Below are 23,996 nucleotides of genomic sequence, written 5' to 3'. Positions count from 1 at the left end.
TGTTGTCCCATATGTCTCCATCAAAAGCTCCACATATTAGTTTTTGTTGTTTCCCTCTTTCCTCCTCACTCTCTTCCCCATCTCTGAGGTCAATACAGTGTCCCCTTACTGGTGAGCGTTCACTTTCACTTCCGTTCTTGTTCGCTTTGAGCTCCATTTTTAACTTTTGCAATTGTGCTTCCTGGTGTCGTACTTCCTCTTTTATCATCTTCAACTCTTCCAGTCGTTCTTCATCTCTCTGTCTCTCAAGTCTCTCCCTCCTTTCCCCTTCTTCAGCATCCTTGTTTCGTTGCCACTCCCCCTGGGCTAGACCACCTCTTACGTTTCCTCCAGTTAGGCTCATTCTCTCTTCCTTCTCACTCTCACCGTCACCGTAAATACTCCCTCCTCCTTCTGTTCCGCATCTGTTCCCCGTCTCTCCCTCAATTCTACTCAGTTCAAACACTCCTTTTTCTAGCGCTCTTGCAGCTTTTAGAAGTACATCCACTTCTCCCCTTCTGTCAGTCATATCGCTCTTTCTGACCCACACTCCTTCTTCCCCCTCATCTGTCCTTTGTTGATAGTGGACTTTTCCCGCTATATCCAGAACCGGAGCCATTGTTTTTGGGTGGTCTTCATATGGTGGTGGCGCTGTTGGTAAGGGTGGGTATAAACGGGTCCTTTCCTTTTGTCCTGTTTTCTCCGCACACAGTTTCTTCAATTTTCCAAGCATTGCTAGGCCAATCCTCTCCTTTAGCTTTGCTTTCTCCATTGCGTCTTTAATTTTGCCACTGCGGGGCTCTCCTTCACTTTTCCATTCGCCTTCTGCTTTCTGGGTTTTCCGTTTCAACGTCTCCAGTATTCTCCCTGGTTCGCCTTCTACAGGCACTCCATCGGGGGACAGTATACAACCATCGTCTATCCATTCTCTATAAAGTTTTTCTCCTCGCCTGCTCCATTCTTTTCCATCTTTTCCTCCGTTTGTTTCAAGTGTGGATTTTAGAGCCTTCAATATTCTTTCCGCTTCTCCGCTGGTAGTCATGTTTTTTTCGTTTTAATTTGTAATATTCGTCCGCTATTTAGTTATTTAAAGTACATCTATCTATTATTCCCACCTAATTAGTTAAACTCGGCGCCAGGTTATTTCAACCTTAATTGTTTGAAAGCAGTATTCTTACAGTGCCACACATCAAATGGTAAATTGAAGGAATAAACCCAATTGTTTCAATTATTTAACCAATGTGGCGATACATCAAATTAAACGCCACACATCAAATGGTAAATTGAAGGAATAAACCCAATTGTTTCAATTATTTAACCAATGTGGCGATACATCAAATTAAACGCCACACATCAAATGGTAAATTGAAGGAATAAACCCAATTGTTTCAATTATTTAACCAATGTGGCGATACATCAAATTAAACGCCACACATCAATTGGTAAATTGAACGAATAAACCCAAGTTTTTCAATAATTTAACCAATGTGGTGATACATCAAATTAAACGCCACACATCAATTGGTAAATTGAACGAATAAACCCAAGTTTTTCAATTATTTAACCAATGGTTGATACATCAAATTAAACGCCACACCATATCACTTCAATTTACTTATTTAAAAGCAGTATTACGCTATGTCAAACATCAAATGTTATATTTCAAATATATCAGTTCAAACGTTTTAGTTCAGTCACACTCATTCATCACTTTTCATTTCATGTTTTCGATTGTTACTGACGGGTTATATGGTTTGAGTAAACACAAATACAACATTTATTCCCAAATTATACCGTTTGGACAGCCACAAACGTCTTTTGATTCCCAATTTGTTTTCTATCAAGGTATACAGGTTTATCATTCACACTTTCATGCATACGACAACACTCGCACTGTCTAACTTTTATAGTACCTCCTATGGGTGTCTTTTGTTAACGTTTGCACACTTTAAACTTTATTTCCTAATTGTAATTCTCATCATTTACTGTTTTAAAATATTATTTGTATTCACAGTCAAAAATGGTACACAGTTAAACGTAGTATACAGTTATCACACAGCAAAAATAGTACACAGTTATCGCACTCACTCACAATACACAGTCATAATCCTATCATACAGTCAAATATGTCACACAGTCATAAATGACACACTTATATTCCACACACAATCTATTTGGGCACACAGCCGCGTCTATTTTATTCAAAACACTGTGCTGAACCTAGCCGCAACCCTTAGTTACGGACCTTGCCAGTCACCAGTATTATCTAAAATTTCCCGAACCTAGCCGTATCTCAGTTACGGACCTTGCCGGTATAATTCTTCGAACCTTAGTCGTACTGTCGTAGTTACGAACCTTGCCGATAGCAATTATTTAAACCAATTATTCCCTATATCTTCCGAACCTTAGCCGTATTGTCGCAATTACGGACCTTGCCGGTAGATGTCAGTATTGTCTCCTGAACCTAGCCGTATCTCACGGACCTTGCCGGTAGAACCAATACTCTCTGGTACCATGGTTTAAACATCACATTTACTAAAGGCTTGCATGTCACAATATTGTGCTTATCTACTCATAATAGTTTCATAATTGAGTTCACTTACATCAGACAGGTGTTTCACAAAATTAATTTGGATAAAGCCAATGTGCAGATCTTTAGTTATTTAACAATAGGTATCTGCTTACCTTTTTAGAAGCCCGGGCAGTTTGTGAAACACACGGTTCGATGAAAGAGGTGACCAAATGGGCCGGACAGTATCCAGCGAAGTCCCTTCTACCAGATCACGTCGGGGTCACCAATTGTCAAAGTCGCGTCAATTCAAATCTGGTATTAGGAACAAAAGAGGTCAACACGACTTCTAAGATATACTAGTTATTTTAATTAATGCAAAAAACTTCAATGGTAAATATGATGTTTCGTATATACGGGCTCTTTGAAATACCTCGCAGGGCACTTCAGAGAACTAAAACATTGTTTCAGATCCAATACTCAAATACTCTGACAGAGAAAGTTTCCCACTTCTCTGCTGGCCAATTAGAGTAAAGGAATGAGTGTGGTTTTAACTTTACTCAGCCAATCCGTTGGTTCAGGTGTTGGTCCCATCTCCTCGGCGCCATTTGTTGCACACTTCAGCCAGGCACAAGTTTATCATAACAACCTGTCATAGTGAGAAGAGCCAGCTCCCTTAGACCTCATTCCTACGTCCAAGGAAGGTTCACAGATCACAAAGAACCAGCATAGTCTAGCATTTGGAGAAACAATCCTTATCTCATTTTACCCCCTAAAACAGCTCTTCACATCAATCACAGCCTGCCAGGTGTCACAACCTACATTAGCCCAGTCAAGAATGCATTCTTTCTAAGTTAGTCATCCCATCAATTTAGGAGAATAATAAATCCCCAATAAACGCCAGGGTTGTAGGTTCGATTCCCACGGGGGGTATGAAAAAAGAAAAAGTAACGTATGCACTAACTGTAAGTCGCTCTGGATAAGAGCGTCTGCTAAATGACTTAAACATGTTAAATGTAGAGGGCCCCGTAAACAGTTCCACAAACGTCAGCATGAGTGCGCTGACTGTGGAAGCACTAATCACTGGACCAAAGCTCACTGTCAGATGCACCAGCTGTGCGTCAAGTGCTTTTCTCCGGGCCACATGAGCTTTGACTGTAGTGAGGCTGGGCAGCGACAGAACCCTGGATGTGGACAGACTGGCAGGTCTCAGGAAAACTAGAAAGCCTCCGTTCTGAGGAGGGCAATGTGGGGCATTCTTATTTTTCCTCCACTGATGATGATATCCAATCTGTTTATTCTTACTTTTGTGAGTCAGTACCCAAGAACAACACAGTCATTTTTCAGAACACAATGAGAATTACTCAGAATGACAGTTTGTTTTACACCACTGTGCTAGTACAGGATAAAGTTGAGCTGAAGGGGATGTTAGATAGTGGGTCCATGGCTACTACTCTGCGCGCAGATATTGTACCTCGGTTGAGGGAGGCAGGAGTGGTAGAGGGGAACTTTCTAGATCCTTCAGACATCATCCTGGTGGGTTGTGGTGGGAACAAACTAGCCCAGTGGGCATGTGTGACTTAAAAATGCAACTTTATGGCTTCTGTTATGTAGTCCCAGTGCTTATTGTTGATGGGCAGGTTGATGAACTCATTGTGGGAACTAATGTGTTGAAGTCTCTGATTAGACAGTGATTTTCTATGTGCTCACGCAGGTGCCCGAGAGCTGTGGCTGCACCAAGGGCTAAGCTATTGTGTGGTACAGTTATGCCCTATGAGAGATGTACAACTGCGCATGTGCGAAAATAAAGAAAGGTGTCGCGGAGAGGAGAGGTGCAGCGGAGGTTTACCTGAGAGACAACACGGGTCGTCGGGTGAAAACAACGCTGACACAACACGGGTCGTCGGGTGAAAACAACGCTGACGAAGGCGCTGTACGTGCCGTCGTTTCCACGGGACATTTTCTCTGTTAAAGCAGCGACAGCCAACGGAGCTTCAGTCAACTTTCGACAGGGGTGTAACAAGCTCATCCACAAGAACGGTACCACTTTTGACATCGAGGAGTACGATAGACTTTACTATCTTAACACTGTAAGTGATGAAAATGATGATGGATGTCATGGGTGCTATGATATTCACACATGGCACAACATTCTTGGCCACTGTAATTTTGAGGATGTGTCAAAGTTAGAAAATGTGACAGAGGGAATGAAAATCACAGGTAAGATTGACAAATCTACCCTCAACTGTGAAATCTGCACACAGGGAAAATTTGTTCAGAGCAGAAACAGAGAGCCTGATGAAAAGGCAAAAGCAGCTCTTGAGCTTGTGCACACTGATTTGGCTGGCCCTATTGAGCCAGAGGCGAAAGATGGGTTGGGATATACTCTAGCATTTACGGATGATTATTCAGGGTCAGTTTTTGTGTATTTCCTAAAAGCAAAAAGTGATACTGTAAAAGCTACTGAGAAGTTTATTGCTGATGTGGCCCCTTATGGAAAAAATAAAGTGTGTCAGGTCAGATAATGGCACAGAGTACACAGCCAAAGAGTTCCAGTCACTGCTCAGTAAGAATGCCATAAGACATGAAACTTCAGCCCCTTACTCACCCCATCAAAATGGGACCGCTGAGAGAAATTGGAGAACACTGTTTGAAATGGCAAGATGCATGCTACTTGAGAGCAACCTACCAAAGAAATTGTGGACATATGCTGTAATGACTGCTGCAGTAATTCGCAATAGGTGTTAAAATAAGCGTGTAGGACAGACTCCACACTACATGTTTACTGGGAGAAAGCCTGATCTTTCAAAGATGAAAGAATTTGGATCTGTTTGCTATGCATACAGACAGAACAAGAAAAAGTTGGACTCAAGATGTGAAAAGGGTATTTTTGTCGGGTATGATAAAAATAGTCCAGCATACCTAGTCTACTACCCAGACACTGGAAAAGTTCTTAAAAACAGATTAGTCAAGTTCGTTACAAAAGATGTAGTCGAACGCCAAACTCAGACAGATTTGGAAATGAGTGATGATCTTCATGGGGAGAGATTTCAATCCCCCATGCCAAAAGCCAAGATGGCAGATCAAAATTCCGAAGAGACACAAGATGTGCAAATCGAGACTTCAGATAGTCAGAGTCCACGCTATCCAGACAGAGAGAGGAAGAAGCCCCAGTACTTAAAAGACTATGAGTGTAAAGTGAAGTGTGATGACCAGATACCACCTAGTGTTGACTACTGCTACAGAGTAATGTGCAATGCACCACAAACCTTCAAAGAAGCAATGATTTCACCAAAATCAGAGATTTGGGCTACTGCTATGAAGGAGGAGATGGATTCCCTTAGGGAAAATGATACATTCACATTGACCACACTGCCAGAGGGTAAAAATGCAGTGGGGGGCAGGTGGGTCTATGCGGTCAAAAACAATTCAGATGAGACTGAGACATACAAGGCAAGATATGTTGCAAAGGGATATAGTCAAGTGGCAGGAATAGACTATAAGGAGACTTTTTCTCCAACTGCAAATATGACATCAGTACGTTGTTTGATGCAGCTAGCAGCTCAGTATGACTTAGAGTTACATCAGATGGATGTCAAAACAGCATATCTACATGCTCCTATTGACTGTGAAGTGTACATGGAGCAACCAGAGGGTTTTGAAGTCAGGTCAGATACAGGTGAGCAACTAGTCTGCAAACTGAACAAGTCACTGTACGGCCTGAAACAGTCAGGAAGGAACTGGAACAAAATGTTGCATGATCACCATGGTTTTACACAGAACCCAGCTGATCACTGTGTTTACAACAAACAAACTGCAACAGAAAGGATCATTTTGATAATTTGGGTCAATGATCTAATTATCGCTGCTAGTGATAGTGACTCACTCACAAGTGTAAAAGAAATGTTAAGTGAAAAATTTAAGATGAAAGATCTTGGGAGGCTTAGACATTTCCTAGGCATCGATTTTACACAAAGTGAAGGGAAAATAAAGATGAGCCAAACAAGGTACATAACCAAGATACTGGAAAGGTTTGGTATGTCAACTGTAAAACAAGGTCAACACCATGTGAACAAAAAAACAAACTTTGATGGTGAACCTATTGATTCAAAAAGGTATCGTGAAGTGATAGGCAGCTTGATATATGTTATGACATGTACAAGACCGGATATCAGCTGGATTGTCAGCAAGCTGTCACAATACCTATCAGAACCAAAAGAGCAACACTGGATAACAGCTGAACATGTGTTGAGGTACTTGAAGGGGACAATGAATCAGGAGTTGTGTTACAAAAAGGGGGTGGAAAAACACAACCTCGTAGCATATAGTGATGCTGATTGGGCAGCAGATCAAAGTGACAGATGAAGCATAACAGGGTATTGTTTTAGTTTAACTAAATGTGGACCTGTTATTTCATGGAGGTCTAAGAAGCAGCCAACAGTAGCTTTATCTACATGTGAAGCAGAGTACATGGCACTGGCTGCTACTACACAAGAAAGTTTGTACCTTGTACAGTTATTGGGCCAGATGGATAGTGAGTGCCAATATGCACCAGTAACAATCTTTGAAGATAACCAAGGTGCAATTGCTCTGTCAAAGAACCCAGTATGTCGTCAGAGATGTAAACATGTTGACATCAGATATCATTTCATTCGATCTGCGCTCAGTGATGGCAAAATAAGTATTGAATATTGTCCAACGGCAGACATGGTTGCAGATGTTTTGACTAAACCTGTAACGAAGTTCAAAAATGAAAAATTATTGGGTTATATGTTTGGAATGTAAACTGACATTTGTGAGATGTATAACTGTAAGCTAAATGTGTTGATAGTTAGGTTGAATACGACTTGTACAGTATAAGAGCAAGTGGGGGTGTTAACATATAGACTAATATGTTATAAATTGTGTTCTTACACTGGTACAGTTATGCCCTATGAGAGATGTACAACTGCGCATGTGCGAAAATAAAGAAAGGGCATTTTCCCGCGTTCTGGTTGAAACACCAACGATGAACATGTGTGTTTATTCCTCCGTTAAGTAAGCCGGTATTCCTGTCCTGAAGATGACAGCACCAACAGCTGTAATAACCACATTTTAGGCTATTCAATGTTAGAAGAATAAGATATGCAAAATGATTGTTCATGAATAATTGTAATTCAGATGCCCGAGCAAATAAACAAACAAAATAGGCTAGTTTCCTTGAATCACTTAATGTTGCATTACCATAGGCCCATTGTTTTATTTAATTCATACTCGAATTAAACCACTGATTATAATGAGTTAATAATGAGAATATAGAACATATTCTGGGAATCCTACATGTTACGTGTGTATACTATACCAGAAAGCATGATCATTAGCTTCTTCTGGATTGTTTTAAATCGCGTAGCCTGTCGGAAGGCAGCGGGTGCGGCGAATAGGCTTCCAAATAGATGACTGTTGAGTTGTGAATGTCAGTGAAAGAGAGGCTCAACCAGGCATATCGCAATTTTTCTAAATACAATGGAGGGAAACAGTTTGGAAAGCAATTGGCTTATTGCTTCAAAGAGAAGAAGATGAAAATACTAATGTCTTTTTAATGATCAAAATCCTCAACTTAATTGAGGGAACAGTATCATTGGCATCGGCTATATCCCTGGTGAGTGTGCATATTCACTGTCTTTATCACTGGGTCAGTGCCACTTGAAAGTCGTGTTGAAAAAGATTCTGCTAATCTCTCTAGTCATATAAAGTGTAGTAGAATTGCGTGATTTTAAAATAATAAAAGGCCACATTTTTCCAGTGAAAAGAAACCTACTCCACCACCCGCTGCATTGAACAGCCTGTGATTGAGTTATATTATTAGCCTAAATTATGACTATCCAATTTACTAATCACATTAGGAATAGTCAGCTATTTTACATAAGTTCCGAGCTGGTCATGGGTGCACTTCAGCCACGCTCAAGGTCCTAAACGATATTATAACCGCGATTGATAATAGACAGTACTGTGCAGCCGTCTTCATCGACCTGGCCAAGGCTTTCGACTCTGTCAACCACCGCATTCTTATTGGCAGACTAAATAGCCTTGGTTTCTCAAATGACTGCCTCGCCTGGTTCACCAACTACTTCTCAGATAGAGTTCAGTGTGTCAAATCGGAGGGCCTGTTGTCTGGACCTATGGCAGTCTCTATGGGGGTGCCACAGGGTTCAATTCTTGGGCCGACACTTTTCTCCGTGTATATCAATGATGTCGCTCTTGCTGCTGGTGACTCTCAGATCCACCTCTACGCAGACGACACCATTTTGTATACATCTGGCCCTTCATTGGACACTGTGTTAACAAACCTCCAAACGAGCTTCAATGCCATACAACACTCCTTCAGTAGCCTCCAACTGCTCTTAAACACTAGTAAAACTAAATGTATGCTTTTCAATCGAACGCTGCTGGCACCCGCCCTCCCGACTAGAATCACCACTCTCGACGGGTCTGACCTAGAGTATGTGGACAACTACAAATACCTAGGTGTCTGGTTAGACTGTAAACTCTCCTTCCAGACTCACATAAAGAATCTCCAATCCAAAGTTAAATCTAGAATCGGCTTCCTATTTCGCAAACAAAGCCTCCTTCACTCATGCTGCCAAACATGCCCTCGTAAAACTGACTATCCTACCGATCCTTGACTTCGGCGATGTCATTTACAAAATAGCCTCCAACACGTTTTGTCTCCAAAGCCCCATACACTACCCACCACTGTGACCTGTACGCTCTTGTTGGCTGGTCCTCACTACATGTTCGTCGTCAAACCCACTGGCTCCAGGCCATCTATAAATCACTGCTAGGCAAATCCCCGCCTTATCTTAGCTCATTGGTCACCATAGCAGCACCCACCCGTAGTCTGCGCTCCAGCAGGTATATCTCACTGGTCATTCCCAAATCCAACACCTCCTTTGGCCGCCATTCCTTCCAGTTCTCTGCTGCCAATGACTGGAACGAATTGCAAAAATCTCTGAAGCTGGAGACTCTTATCTCCCTCACTAACTTTAAGCATCAGTTGTCAGAGCACCTTACCGATCACTGCACCTGTACACAGCCCATCTGAAATTAGGCCACCCAACTACCTCATCCCTATATTGTTATTTATTTTGCTCTTTTGCACCCCGGTATCTCTATTTGCACATAATCTCTTGCACATCTAGCATTCCAGTGTTAATACTATTGTAATTATTTTGCACTATAGCCTATTTATTGCCTTACCTCCATAACTTGCTACATTTGCACACACTGTATATATATTTTCTGTTGTATTTTTTACTTTATGTTTTTTTACCCCAAATGTAACTCTGTGTTGTTTTTATCGCACTGCTTTGCTTTATCTTGGCCAGGTCGCAGTTGTAAATGAGAACTTGTTCTCAACTGGCTTACCTGGTTAAATAAAGGTGAACAAATTTTTTTTTTTTAAATAAGTTTGCAAATGTGATGATGCATGGAATGCTTGATATTTTTCATGGAGAAAATTAGCTTCCCCAAACTTGAGAGGAAGACTGGCCTAAACGCGCTAATGTTTTCCTTTGCTAATGTCCGTCCCGCCCCCCTGTCAGCTGTCAGTTTTGTCGATGACCACGTACATAAGACACGCCAATCACCGACACCTGAAGTTCCATGACCATCACAGCCCTAGTTGTATGCTTGAGTTTGTTCAGAGGAGGCTTTGAATAAAATCCGATCTGAGTGTGAAATGCCTTACTGAGGGTAAATGGAAGCTCCTCTTGTGCCCGGCTCAGCCTTATACAGTTTAAGGTACTTTACCGTATCCATTTCAGTAAGGCCAGATTGTCCAAATTCTACCCAAATATTGATGGTACATGTGACAGGTGTAAAAGCTCCTTGGTGGACTTGACCCACATGTTCTGGTCCTGTCCCCGTCTGGCAGATTATTTGTCCACTATTTAAAACCCTTTCTGAAGCATTTGATATAAAGTTGCAGCCTAGTGCAGAAATTGCTATTTTTGGAGTACCAAACAACAATCCTTCTCTGACCAATAGACAGCTAGATGCCATTGCCTTTGCCTCCATGTTAGCCCGCAGAAGGATTTTATTGGATTGGAAATCTATCAATCCTCCCTTAGCCTCTCTTTGGCTCAAAGATCTGAAGCTGTTCCTAAAATGAGAAAAAATGAAGTTACCATTCGAGGGTCAACCAACTCATTTTATTCCTCCTGGGACCCGATGATATCCTATTTTGAACAGCTCCAAACACTTCCTCCAGATTAGTACTCTTGGCCCCACCTTGAGATTACTGCTATATAGGCCTATAAAATCACTTAATCACCTGAAATTGTTAGGCTATTACATTTTTGCTTGAAGTAACGTTGTTGTATACTTTTGTTTTGTTTTCTGACATGTAACTCAATTACTTTCCCTTTCTTTTTAAATGTGTTTGGAGGCATTCTGGGGGGAGGGGGAGGTCAAAGGGGGACTAAAAGGGGAGAAATGTACCATGTCTTTACATGTTATCTTTCATTCATTGTGAATACAAAATATATAATTTTAAAGGGAAGGCTTTGAAGCCAGATTTAGCGGATTTTGCTGTTTAGTTTTCCTCAACCTGTGTTTTGTTTCTCTCTCCTCTCCCTGTTAGATGGTGAGGCTGCTTCTCTCCAGAGGAGCCAACATTAATGCCTTTGACAAGAAGGATCGCCGAGCAATCCACTGGGCTGCTTACATGGGTGATGAGTTTACCACATCATTTACATTCTGACTAATGTCCTTTATACCAATGAATGAATGAATGAATGGACTGTGTGTTAGTCTCACAGCTCAGCTGTATGAGCCACGTCTAGTGTGTTATTATGTCAGAATCATGTACTAAGTAGGTTGATTAGATGTTTTCAGTTGTACTAACATGATGTAGGTGTTGCTTATGGTGCTGTGTACCACTGTAAACTAATCTATCTCTCCCTCTCTCTGCCTATCTCTCTGTGTTTGTATCTCTGTTTCTCTCTTAACCCCCTTACTATCTCCCTCCCCTTCTCTCTCTCTCTCTCTCTCTCTCTCTCTCTCTCTCTCTCTCTCTCTCTCTCTCTCTCTCTCTCTCTCTCTCTCTCTCTCTCTCTCTCTCTCTCTCTCTATATTTATCCCTCCCTCTCTCTCTCTACCATAGGGCACATTGAGGTGGTGAAACTGCTGGCCTCTCATGGATCAGAGGTGTCCTGTAAAGACAAGAAGGCCTACACCCCTCTCCACTCTGCAGCCTCCAGTGGAATGATCAGTGTGGTCAAGTACCTCCTGGACCTTGGAGTGGATGTGAGTCAACACGCATTCAAATGTGTAGGGGGTTTTCATAATAGTAATGAAGAGAGAGAGGTTAGAGCCAGTGATTTGGACCAGGGGGTTTTCATAACCAAGTAATGAAGAGAGAGAGGTTGGACCAGGGGGTTTTCAGAACCAAGTAATGAAGAGAGAGAGGTTGGACCAGGGGGTTTTCAGAACCAAGTAATGAAGAGAGAGAGGTTGGACCAGGGGGTTTTCAGAACCAAGTAATGAAGAGAGAGAGGTTGGACCAGGGGGTTTTCAGAACCAAGTAATGAAGAGAGAGAGGTTGGACCAGGGGGTTTTCATAACCAAGTAATGAAGAGAGAGAGGTTGGACCAGGGGGTTTTCATAACCAAGTAATGAAGAGAGAGAGTTTGGACCAGGGGGTTTTCAGAACCAAGTAATGAAGAGAGAGAGGTTGGACCAGGGGGTTTTCATAACCAAGTAATGAAGAGAGAGAGGTTGGACCAGGGGGTTTTTCAGAACCAAGTAATGAAGAGAGAGAGGTTGGACCAGGGGGTTTTCATAACCAAGTAATGAAGAGAGAGAGGTTGGACCAGGGGGTTTTCATAACCAAGTAATGAAGAGAGAGAGGTTGGACCAGGGGGTTTTCATAACCAAGTAATGAAGAGAGAGAGGTTGGACCAGGGGGTTTTCAGAACCAAGTAATGAAGAGAGAGAGGTTGGACCAGGGGTTTTTCATAACCAAGTGATGAAGAGAGAGAGGTTGGACCAGGGGGTTTTCAGAACCAAGTAATGAAGAGAGAGAGGTTGGACCAGGGGGTTTTCAGAACCAAGTAATGAAGAGAGAGAGGTTGGACCAGGGGGTTTTCATAACCAAGTAATGAAGAGATGGAGGTTGGAGCCAGTGTTTTGGGCCAGGGGGTTTTCAGAACCAAGTGACCTGATCAGGAATGTATTGTTTTGTTCCCCCCCCCCCCCCCCCTCTCTCTCTCCACTCTTTTCCCTCCCTTGCTCCCTCCAGATAAATTAGCCCAATGGGTACGGTAACACCCCCCTCCACGTGGCATGCTACAACGGGCAGGACGTGGTGGTGAATGAGCCGATCGAGTGTGGCGCCAACGTGAACCAGGTGAACGAGAAGGGTTTCGCCCCACTCCACTTCACGGCCGCCTCGCGCCATGGTTCGCTCTGCCTGGAGCTGCTGGTGGGCAACGGGGCCCTCGTCAACATCAAGGTGAGGAGACCGGATGACCAACACTGTGTCTGAACTAAATAACACCCTATTCCCTATGTAGTGCACTACTTTTGACCAGGGGCCCATAGAGCAAGGAGCCGTGATGACACTGCCTGTGTCCCAAATGGCACCCTGTTCCCTTTATAAGTACACTATTTTGGTTCAAAAAGTAGTTCACTATGAAGAGAATAGGGTGCCATTTGGGACGCACACACTGACGCAGCACATGGCTTAGTATTTGGCCCTGGTCTACATTCAAATACCAATGGAATAGGCCTAACAATGCAAACTAAATGCCATCAAGCGCTCCTCCAATACATGTTTGATTTTGCCTGTGGTCAGCAGCACAGACTGCCGTGTGAACCATCTTTGTCTTTCTATCTGCAGAGTAAAGATGGAAAGACCCCCCTCCACATGACGGCCATCCACGGACGCTTCTCCAGATCTCAAGCCATCATCCAGAATGGTGAGTCGCTGTGAATGCTCTCAACTGAATATATATGAACCAGTAGGCTCTTCAGCATTGTCTTTAGTCTTCAAACCATGATTCACTGGCACAGAGCAATGTTACTTGCAATGTGGTTGAACATGAAGCTTCATGAGGCCTCTAGGGTCAAGTGGTTGACGTGTGTGTGTGTGTGTCTGTGTGTGTGTGTGTGTGTGTGTGTGTGTGTGTTCTGTAGGTGCTGAGATCGACTGTGAAGATAAGAATGGAAACACACCCCTGCACATCTCTGCTCGCTACGGCCACGAGTTACTCATCAATACACTCATCACGAACAGAGCTGACACAGCCAAGTGAGAACACACACAGTTTCCAGCAATAATGCAACATGCATCTGCAATTCTGTCATTGACCGAATTGCCGCTTGGAGACTATGCTCAACACATTGTGGTGTGTGGGGGGTTGATCTAAAATGTAAAAATGTGTTGCAGGCGAGGCATCCATGGGATGTTCCCCTTCCACCTGGCTGCTCTCAGTGGGTTCTCTGACTGCTGTCGGAAGCTCCTCTCATCAGGCTTTGATATAGACACCCCTGACGACTTTGGAAGGACCTGTTTACATGCTGCAGCAGCTGTTGGGTGAGTGGACTGGTCCAGGCTTTACACCAAGGAATATTTAGTTCATGAACTGGAAAGCCACCAGAAAGAACAAACACATATTCACACTCTTACATTTCACATGGTTTAGCAGTATTGTTTAGAGTTATTTAAAAAAGCCTTTCTGAACTTAATATCTTGTTACCATCCACCTGATAGCTCAGATGTACGAGAGCCTTTCTGAACTTGATATCTTGTTACCATCCACCCGATAGCTCAGATGTACGAGAGCCTTTCTGAACTTGATATCTTGTTACCATCCACCTGATAGCTCAGATGTACGAGAGCCTTTCTGAACTTGATATCTTGTTACCAGGAACCTGGACTGTCTGAATCTGCTGCTCAACACAGGGGCAGACTTCAACAGAAAGGACAGCTTCGGAAGGTCTGTCTGTGGCATCAAATAACTTTCATATGTGATCTTTATGATAATTTGGAATATAGTATAGGGGCATATAGGAATTATTATGGGAAAGATTGGGCGGCAGGTAGCCTAGCGGTTAAGAGCGTTGGGTCAGTAACCGAAAGGTTGCTGGTTCGAATCCCCTAGCCGACTAGGTGAAAAATCTATGTGCCCTGCAGCAAGGCACTTAACCCTAATTGCTCCTGTAAGTCGCACTGGATAAGAGTATCTGCTAAATGACATAAATGTAAAATGTAAATGTTATACAGCTCCAATAAGCTGTTTCTGTTGTTGATGTTGAATGGTTTCTGTGCGTTCTTCTAGGAGTCCTCTGCATTATGCGGCAGCCAATTGTAACTACCAGTGTCTGTTTGCCTTGGTGGGGTCTGGGGCCAGTGTGAACGATCTGGATAAAAGGGGTTGCACCCCGCTCCACTACGCTGCTGCCTCCGACACAGACGGAAAGTACGTCTCACACCTCTCTTACTGTTGTGTGTGTTGTGGTGCCATGACCTTTCACTGTAGTCTGGAGAGTATGTTGTGGTGCCATGACCTTTCACATTTCACTGTAGTCTGGAGAGTATGTTGTGGTGCCATGACCTTTCACTGTAGTCTGGAGAGTATGTTGTGGTGCCATGACCTTTCACATTTCATTGTAGTCTAGAGTATGTTGTTGGCCGTGTTTGAATGCATACTAGTGTTAAAATCTGCAGTGTGAAAGCTTGGCCACGTCTCCTTTGGGAAAGTGTCTCTGCTTGCTTATCTGTCTGTCTTGATGTTGGTATAATGATTAGTGAACTCTTGACCTCTGACCTCTAGGTGTCTGGAATATTTGCTGCGAAACGACGCTAACCCAGGGATCAGGGACAATCAGGGCTACAACGCAGTCCATTACGCGTCTGCGTACGGACACCGCCTCTGTCTGGAGCTGGTGAGTCAGAACCACAGGGGACTAGACGCCCTGCATTCACAGACCATTTTGTCTGCGTCCCAAATGGATGTAGGGCCCATAGGGCTCTGGTCAAAAGTAATGCACTATATAGGGAATAGGGTGCCATTTGGGACAGACGTTGATATTCAGTAGGTTTTAAGGTGTGGTTGCATGTTTGTCGTGGCCGCATCGTCACTCTTGATGTTCTTTTTCCAGATTGCAAGTGAAACACCTTTAGATGTGGTAAGTACCAGTTGGTTACTTTTCCTCACACTAGCTTGTTTAAGATACGAATGCAACACCCCAGTATGTCTGCAGGGGCTGGTCACTGAGATTTACAACATGAAACATGCTACTAGACTAACCTTCAAAGTAAACATGTTACAAGTCTAAACTGGCCCGTCCTTGTCTTTCCCCAGCTAATGGAAACCTCAGGGACAGACATCCTGAACGACTCTGATGTCAGAGCTCCCATCAGCCCCCTACACTTAGCTGTGAGTAAAGCCTACCTGCTCCTGTAGGGGTCTCGCCACATGACAAATGGCACCCTATTCCCTATTTAGTGCACTACTTTTGACCAGAGCCTTATGGGCCCAGATCAAAAGTACTGCACTACATGGGAAATAGGGTGCTATCTGGGATGCAGGCATGGTGTTGTTTTTCCACGAAAAGTTGATTGTCCAGACACTCACACACCATGTTCCTATCTGTTCCTGATTAGTGTAAAATACATGCATGTTTTGACACAGTGATGATGAGGATGATTTCCTTATTTTGCCATTTGAGTTAATCAACCTCCAACAGAGGAGAAGTAGAGTGTTTCTAAATCTCACGCTTGGCAGGGACCTTCGATGTTGATGCTGGGCGGGAGAAAAAATGGGCACCCGATTTGAGAGACACTGGTCTACTTTAGGGGTCTAGGACTGTTTCTGTTCAGGCATAGCACTGGTCTACTATAGGACATTGATTATATTAAGAGTGTATTTCTGTTCAGGCGTACCACTGGTCTACTATAGGACATTGATTATATTAAGAGTGTATTTCTGTTCAGGCGTACCACTGGTCTACTATAGGACATTGATTATATTAAGAGTGTATTTCTGTTCAGGCGTACCACTGGTCTACTATAGGACATTGATTATATTAAGAGTGTATTTCTGTTCTGGCGTACCACTGGTCTACTATAGGACATTGATTATATTAGGAGTGTATTTCTGTTCAGGCGTACCACTGGTCTACTATAGGACATTGATTATATTAGGAGGGTATTTCTGTTCAGGCGTACCACTGGTCTACTATAGGACATTGATTATATTAGGAGTGTATATCTGTTCAGGCATACCACTGGTCTACTATAGGACATTGATTATATTAAGAGTGTATTTCTGTTCAGGCGTACCACTGGTCTACTATAGGACATTGATTATATTAAGAGTGTATTTCTGTTCAGGCGTACCACTGGTCTACTATAGGACATTGATTATATTAGGAGTGTATTTCTGTTCAGGCGTACCACTGGTCTACTATAGGACATTGATTATATTAGGAGTGTATTTCTGTTCAGGCGTACCACTGGTCTACTATAGGACATTGATTATATTAGGAGTGTATATCTGTTCAGGCATACCACTGGAATTTGCTTCAGACTGTGTGTTTGTTTCCATTCAGGCGTACCACGGCCACCACCATGCTATGGAGGTCCTGGTTCAGTCTCTGCTGGATCTAGACGTGAGGAACAGCCAGGGGCGCACCCCTCTGGACCTGGCTGCCTTTAAAGGCCATGTGGAGTGTGTTGACGTCCTCATCAACCAGGGAGCCTCCATCCTGGTTAAAGACTTCACCCTGAAGAGGACCCCCATCCACGCTGCAGGTACGCATAGGATATCACGTAAGACCTAGAGATTCTGTAATTCAAAAGTTTTCCTTACCAAGATGGACATTTGTTTGGTCATGTTGCTAGGACGCCAATGTCCACTCTAGGGATATTATATAGCATAGTGTGAAAATGCCCACTACACACTGATCTAAGGTCATTTTTTGTCATTATTGCTGAGGATCTGGGGAGGGTAAGCTGATCCTAGATCAGTGCACAGGGGGACTTCTATCCAGAGCCAGGTACACAGCTAGCAGGTGACAGGCTTCGAGGGCCTCAGCCCCAAAATGTTTTATTATCTGCTGTGTTAACATCATGAGGATGTCATCTACCAATACCACTGTTCTAGAAATCTGTCTGTTCATGTGAAGGTAATAGTCGTCCAGCAATCAGCTCATATCCTCTCTGTTTATCCTCCTCTAGCTACCAACGGTCAATCATCTCACATTCTTATATCCTCTCTGTTTATCCTCCTCTAGCTACCAACGGTCATTCATCTCACATTCTTAATTCCTCTCTGTTTATCCTCCTCTAGCTACCAACGGTCATTCATCTCACATTCTTATATCCTCTCTGTTTATCCTCCTCTAGCTACCAACGGTCATTCGGAGTGTTTGCATTTGCTGATTGGAAATGCTGACCTCCAGAGTGCAGTGGACGTTCAAGACGGGAATGGACAGTAAGTCAATTGGGTTTTGGATACAATTCCTGAAATAAAGAGATTTTGACACTAGTTCTACGTCCCAAATGGCACCCTATGCCCTACTTGGTGCACTACTTTAAACCAGAACCCTATTGGCTCGGGTCAAAAGTAGTGTACCATATAGGGAATAGGTTGCCATTTGGGACTCAGCCTGGTTATTACCAGTTTGTAATATGACCTTGTTGTCTTGTGTATCAGAACCCCTCTGATGCTGTCAGTGCTGAGCGGACACACAGACTGTGTGTACTCACTACTCAACAAGGGAGCCAGCGTAGAAGCCAAAGACAAGTGGGGCAGAACAGCGCTACACAGAGGGGTGAGGAGGAGAGCTGGCTGTATACGCTCACACACAGAAAGAGACGGGGAGGCTCAAATATACATATTATCTTCAGAAAAGTAGTTGTCCATGGGTAGTGGTGTATTCATCCCTGTAGGGGGACCTGCCTCCAGACATCATTTGTAATAATTGATGATTCATTATTATATCATTGATTATTAGTTATTCAAATCCATTCTTGTCTCCCTGCCCTTCCTCCCAGGCGTTGACGGGTCATGAGGAGTGTGTGGAGGCCCTGCTGCAGCACAGCGCCAGCTTCCTGGTTCGGGACTGTAAGGGGCGGACCCCTGTCCACCTGGCGGCGGAATCCGGACACATCGGGGTGCTGGGGGGACTCCTACACGCCGCCCAGTCAGTGGAGACCCTCCCCGTCATCACAGACAACCAGGGCTACACGCCACTACACTGGGCCTGCTACAACGGTACGTACTGGACTAACGGAACACTAGATATTTTCTGATTTTCTCTCTTCAGCACCGTAAACATGTCCCTGAATTAGGCAGGCCATACAACTAGGGGTGTAACTATTCGATTTGTATCACGATTCGTGGTTGTCGATACGATTCAAGGACGATATTGGTTCATTTAGAACGATACGATCCGAAACGATTCAGTGACTTGAAATCGATTCAGTAACCTTTTAGCCAAAAATTCAACCAGTGTGACTGAAATAAATACCTGGATACTGGACAGTGCAGGTGAAGTTTCCTAGATTCCTGTTTCTTGTAAGGACCGCAATGGTGGCTTGATAATTTCTCGCTCGTCGGCTTCTCCTCTGTCGTCCGCCATGCTATGTTTTGTTGTCTTTGCGCCTTTGCGCTGCTGCTGGCGTGGGGCGATGACGTCACGGATAGGCAGACTGAATCGAGTAATGTTTAAAGCCTTTATCATTAAAAGTGCTAAGAAAAAACATCCATATAAAGTCTGACGTGCTTAAATCCAATGGGTTATTTCCTAGTATCGATACAATCGATTTATTACATTTTAAAACGATGTTAGAGTGATATATGTTGTCCAAAAGGCCAACTCACCGAGCACAGATCGATGTAGTTGGATCATAGGAATATAAATCGATACATCGATGTAGTAGATGGATCGTTACACCCCTACATACAACGGTACGTACTGACTAACTGGACTGTAGCTCTGTTCTCTCCTCCATGAAGTGTACACTCATTCACTCCCTCTTGTGGCTTGAAAAGCATTCGATTGGTGTGGACGGAGCCATGTGGGGGAATGAACAAGACTACAACAGAATTAGGGGTTATGACTCTCAGTGGAGGACCTTACACTGAAACAGGACTTTGTCATAGCATATGTCACCGAGGGCAACTCGTTCAGCCCCCTCCACTGTGCTGTGATCAATGACAACGAGGGGGCTGCAGAGATGCTGATTGACACTCTGGGGCCGGCCATTGTCAACGCCACTGACACCAAGAACCGGTAACTACAGCACATGACAAAGTCCTTTTCTTCTGGAGAATAATGTTGTCTTGGGAATAAAATGACCTCTGGGGTTGGATGAGGGATTGTAGATTACTTTTAATACATCTATTAGTGATTTTATATTTCTATGGTATAAACAGGGTTAATTGAACAAACTTGTTTATAACAGTCCTACATGATATCGGTGAAATAAGTTTCCTCTCTCTCCAGGACCCCCCTGCATGCGGCGGCTTTCACGGACCACGTGGAGTGTCTTCAGCTGCTGCTAGGCCACAACGCCCAGGTCAACTCCCCCGATGCCTCCGGGAAGACCTCCCTCATGATGGCTGCTGAGAACGGACAAACCAACGCTGTCGGTACGCAGCCCCCTCTCCTCCGCTTTGCCTCGCCCAGCCGGCTTAAGTTCAACATGTCTGTTTTACATTTTAATAAGTCGCTTCATTTCCTAATTGAGTTTCTTTATGTTTCTCTGTCTGTGTCAGAGCTGTTGGTGAGCAGTGCCAAAGCAGAGCTCACCCTGCAGGATGCAGTCAAGAACACTGCTCTTCATCTGGCCTGCAGTAAGGTGAGCATCCCCACATGAAGATGACGTTCATCTGAACAGTTGGCTCTCTCTGGTTGAAATTTTGGTCTGACATGTTTGACTCTGGTTTTTAAAGGGGCATGAAACCAGTGCTTTGTTGATATTGGAGAAGATTACAGACAGGAACCTCATCAACTCGACTAACGCAGCCTTACAGACGTACGTATGGTTCAGCTGTATTAATTGGGCCAGAAGAATTAGAAGAAGTGCACTATATAGGGAATAGTCTGGCATTTGGGAGGTATCCTCATTTGCTGCTGGCTAATCTGACGGTACTTTCTCCTCAGGCCGTTACACGTTGCAGCCAGAAATGGTCTGACGGTGGTGGTTCAGGAGCTACTAGTGAAGGGTGCTAGCGTGCTCGCAGTCGATGAGAATGGTAAGATCCATAACGCTAACACCGTTTTCTTCTGTACTTCTCTTCTCAATGTGTCCACAATTGTTTCTCTCTAGTCCACTGCTTGGTTATTGTCTTAACTTTGTATCTCCTAGCCTGCTGTTATTTCATGTTTTTCACCAAAAGTGTTATAGTAAACGGTGATGCTCCTGAAGTGACCCTCTGCTGTTCTGTTTGAACCCCTCAGGTTACACGCCTGCCTTGGCCTGCGCCCCCAACAAAGACGTGGCGGACTGCCTGGCGCTGATCCTGGCCACCATGATGCCCGTGTCCCCCTGCAACCCGGCGCCCAGCCTGTCCTTCAGTGCCATTAACCACTACACCACCAGCCCCTCCAAGAGTGTGACCTTCGACAGCCTGCCCGTGCTGCGCAGCGAGCACAGCTCCTACTGCAGCTTCAACAACATCGGCCACCGCGACCACGATGGAGGCTTCTACAAGGATGAGGAACTCAACGACTCAGACTCAGAGACATACTGAGGGGGGGGGGTGGTCGCTGCCCAGGAGGGGAGCCAAGGGCAGGCGGATGGACAGTGAAGTGGGGCAGAGGCCACAAACATATCCACACATACACACCGTGTCTTAAATCACCATAGCCAGCTTTGGGAGGGCACGAGCCGAGACAGTCCGCACAGGAGCCTTAAGAGTCCTGCAGATGGAGAGAGAGAAATGGAGGGAGGGAGGGAGGGAGGGAGAGGGGGAGGCACAACAGGCTGGCTGGCCACACTCATCCTCTCATACCACCAGGTGTCCTTCCAGCAGATACTGGACTTCAGAGGAACTGCTGCTGCTATACCCCACCTTTACCTTTACCCACAAAGGTCCTAAACGGTAGAAACTGTCCAGCCAACAGACAGACGGACACCTTATGACGGCAATAACCTGTAGTCCAAGGGGATAGTAGCACTTCACTGAGTGAAAAACAGACATGGACCAAAAGATGTGGAAGAAGCCTTTTCAAAACCTGTTTTGACAGTAGAAATGGGATTGAGCGTTTTGGGCTGAGAAAAAACATAAGGAGTGATGTTTCATTTAAGTTTTATGAGAGTGATGGTCATGTTTATCCGCACACGAAGACAGTCAGAACGCACCTAGCCTCTTGTCTGTAATCCATGTGGGAGGAGGGGAAATCATTTATTTTTTATGAACAAACATTTTAATAACATCATTCATGTCTTAAGCTCCTGACCCTCTGTGGGAACCAAAAAATCGTAGTATTTGCTCTCATGAGTAATTTCAAAGAATTTCCATCCCCAATGGCACCCTATTCCCTTTATAGTACACTACTTAAGACCAGGGCCCATAGGGTTCTGGTCAAAAGTAGTGTATTCTATAAAGAATAGGGTGCCATTTAGGACGTAAAGTTTTGCATTTGTATGACAGGACTATTTACATTTGTGTTATTAAACCTACCTGTCCTTTGCGCTCTAGAAAATATTTTAGAAAGAATACATGAATGAATAATTTACTTTCTTGTGATATTTATGTCATCATTTTGTGCCTTCTTTAGTTACTGGGGGGAGGTTAGGAGAGTAGGGGCAGCTGTATGAGCGAAAACAATGATGCACACTAAGTACTACAACGTTTGTGAAAAGCACTGATACTATTCCGAGGCATACGAGGGGGAAAACATGCCTCCCTTGGAGAGGAGAAACACTGTAAACCAATGGTAGGACAGCAGCATTTAGATTTTCTTCTGTTGAAAAAAAAAAAATCTATATTATTTGTCTTGGTCTTATAAGCAATGTATTTTGACAGGTTTTGCTTGCTTAACTTCTTCAAAAAAATGAAACCACTCAATCATTTTATGTGATTGCTTGTTCAAACCCCCGTTTTTGTATCTTTTTGAAAATCATTTTAACTGGAAATATGTACAATACATATGCTATGTTCGTCAAATCAGGAACAGGAGGTTCACAGTTTTTTTCGTGTCCTTTTTTTTTTATTTAAAAGGATGAAACTAGCATGTACATATGAAATAGTGACTGAATTCGAAACTCCCATGAATTCTTTCAGTATCTGAAGATTGCTGTATATTTTATGAGTAATAAAATAAAGAAATGAGTTATCTGTTGTATGTGACAACTGCAGTATCAATTTCTAGGTGACAGTGGTGCTAATCCCAAAAGAAAGGCTACATACAACAAGGAACAAGAAGTCTATTGGCAAAGTGATGAATATTGCATGTACCTTGGCCTAACGGTGTGGGTTATGTATTTTATTTTTCATGGCGTCCTCAACATTACAGTTTTAAGGGCAACAATAGCCTACATTTGTTTACAACTCGCAGGATTTCCATACATGAGCTTTCAACAACACAGAGTGTTGCATCAGCACGAGATCGAAAGTGCGTCAAATCTGTACAGGTCATTGTTACGTCATCACTGATAAACGTTGAAACTGATGAAAAACCGCTGGAGCAGTTCAGTCTAAACCTCCCTAGTGCTGGAGGATTGCGTTTGTTTTCGCTCTGGATGCGCGTTCATTTTGGCAAGGAAATGTGCTGATTTTGCAAGGAGATGGAGAATAAAGAGTTCAAGGTAGGCATGTTATTTATTTTTAAATCTTCAATTATATGAATTACTGTGGATTAAATATTGTTTAACAAATGAAATAGTGTGCTATTCATGCTGTAATATCAAACTAGAAAGTCTATGGCCGGGGAGTCATGAGAGTTGGCTAAAGGTACAGTAGGGTCAAATGGGGGTCAAAGGTTATGACAGCACCTTCATAAATTCGTCCAAAATGGCACCCTATTCCCTATGTAGGCTAGTGTACTACTTTTGACCAGGAGCCATAGAAGGGTTGGCTGACGTCACGAAAATGATGCTCGCGCATCGATGGCCGGAAGTCGTGTATCTTGTTATGATTCTGACCTCAGCTAACAACAAGCTGCCATGTGGGGAATCGTAGCTCTGTGGCATGTTTCAGCTTGTTGTATGGTGTTATTGATACCATGTCTTGTTTTGAGGTGTTTTGACTGATATCATGTCTATGCAATGACTCAAATTCGCTACCTAGCTAACCAACAACAACTGTAACAATGTATTTGAGACGAGTTCATTGTTCAAATGTATTTATGTTTGCATTAAACATTTAGAGACTAAATATAGTTTACATGTTGTCAACAGTCTAAGTCAAACCCTGTCTATTTTGCCCCATAGTTGCATGCCAGTTTTGTTGCTTAACAACCAACCCCTCTATAGAGTCCCACAGTGGAGGTGTGATAATACCCATAAAAC

The 23,996-nt window shown here is 43.5% G+C and overlaps 1 protein-coding gene and 1 long non-coding RNA gene across 2 annotated transcripts; both read left to right on the top strand.

Annotated features, from left to right (window-relative positions):
• Positions 1-15,151: 15,151 nt before the first annotated feature.
• On the top strand, positions 15,152-18,788 carry LOC311118647 (serine/threonine-protein phosphatase 6 regulatory ankyrin repeat subunit A-like; the record flags this gene model as incomplete). Its single annotated transcript, XM_084193436.1, has 4 exons — positions 15,152-15,173; positions 17,880-17,967; positions 18,190-18,307; positions 18,531-18,788. 4 exons carry the CDS (start codon positions 15,152-15,154, stop codon positions 18,786-18,788), a joined length of 486 nt encoding a protein of 161 aa, XP_084049562.1.
• Positions 18,789-20,492: 1,704 nt separating this feature from the next.
• Positions 20,493-21,018, top strand: LOC311118645. Its single transcript, XR_014611828.1, has 3 exons — positions 20,493-20,516; positions 20,645-20,736; positions 20,942-21,018. It is a non-coding gene; the product is annotated as an uncharacterized lncRNA (long non-coding RNA).
• Positions 21,019-23,996: the final 2,978 nt, after the last annotated feature.

The sequence above is a fragment of the Coregonus lavaretus genome, assembly GCF_964263955.1.
Source record: "Coregonus lavaretus genome assembly, contig: HAP1_SCAFFOLD_1141, whole genome shotgun sequence".
Taxonomy (NCBI): Eukaryota; Metazoa; Chordata; class Actinopteri; order Salmoniformes; family Salmonidae; genus Coregonus; species Coregonus lavaretus.
This window is presented reverse-complemented; position numbering and strand designations above follow the sequence as displayed.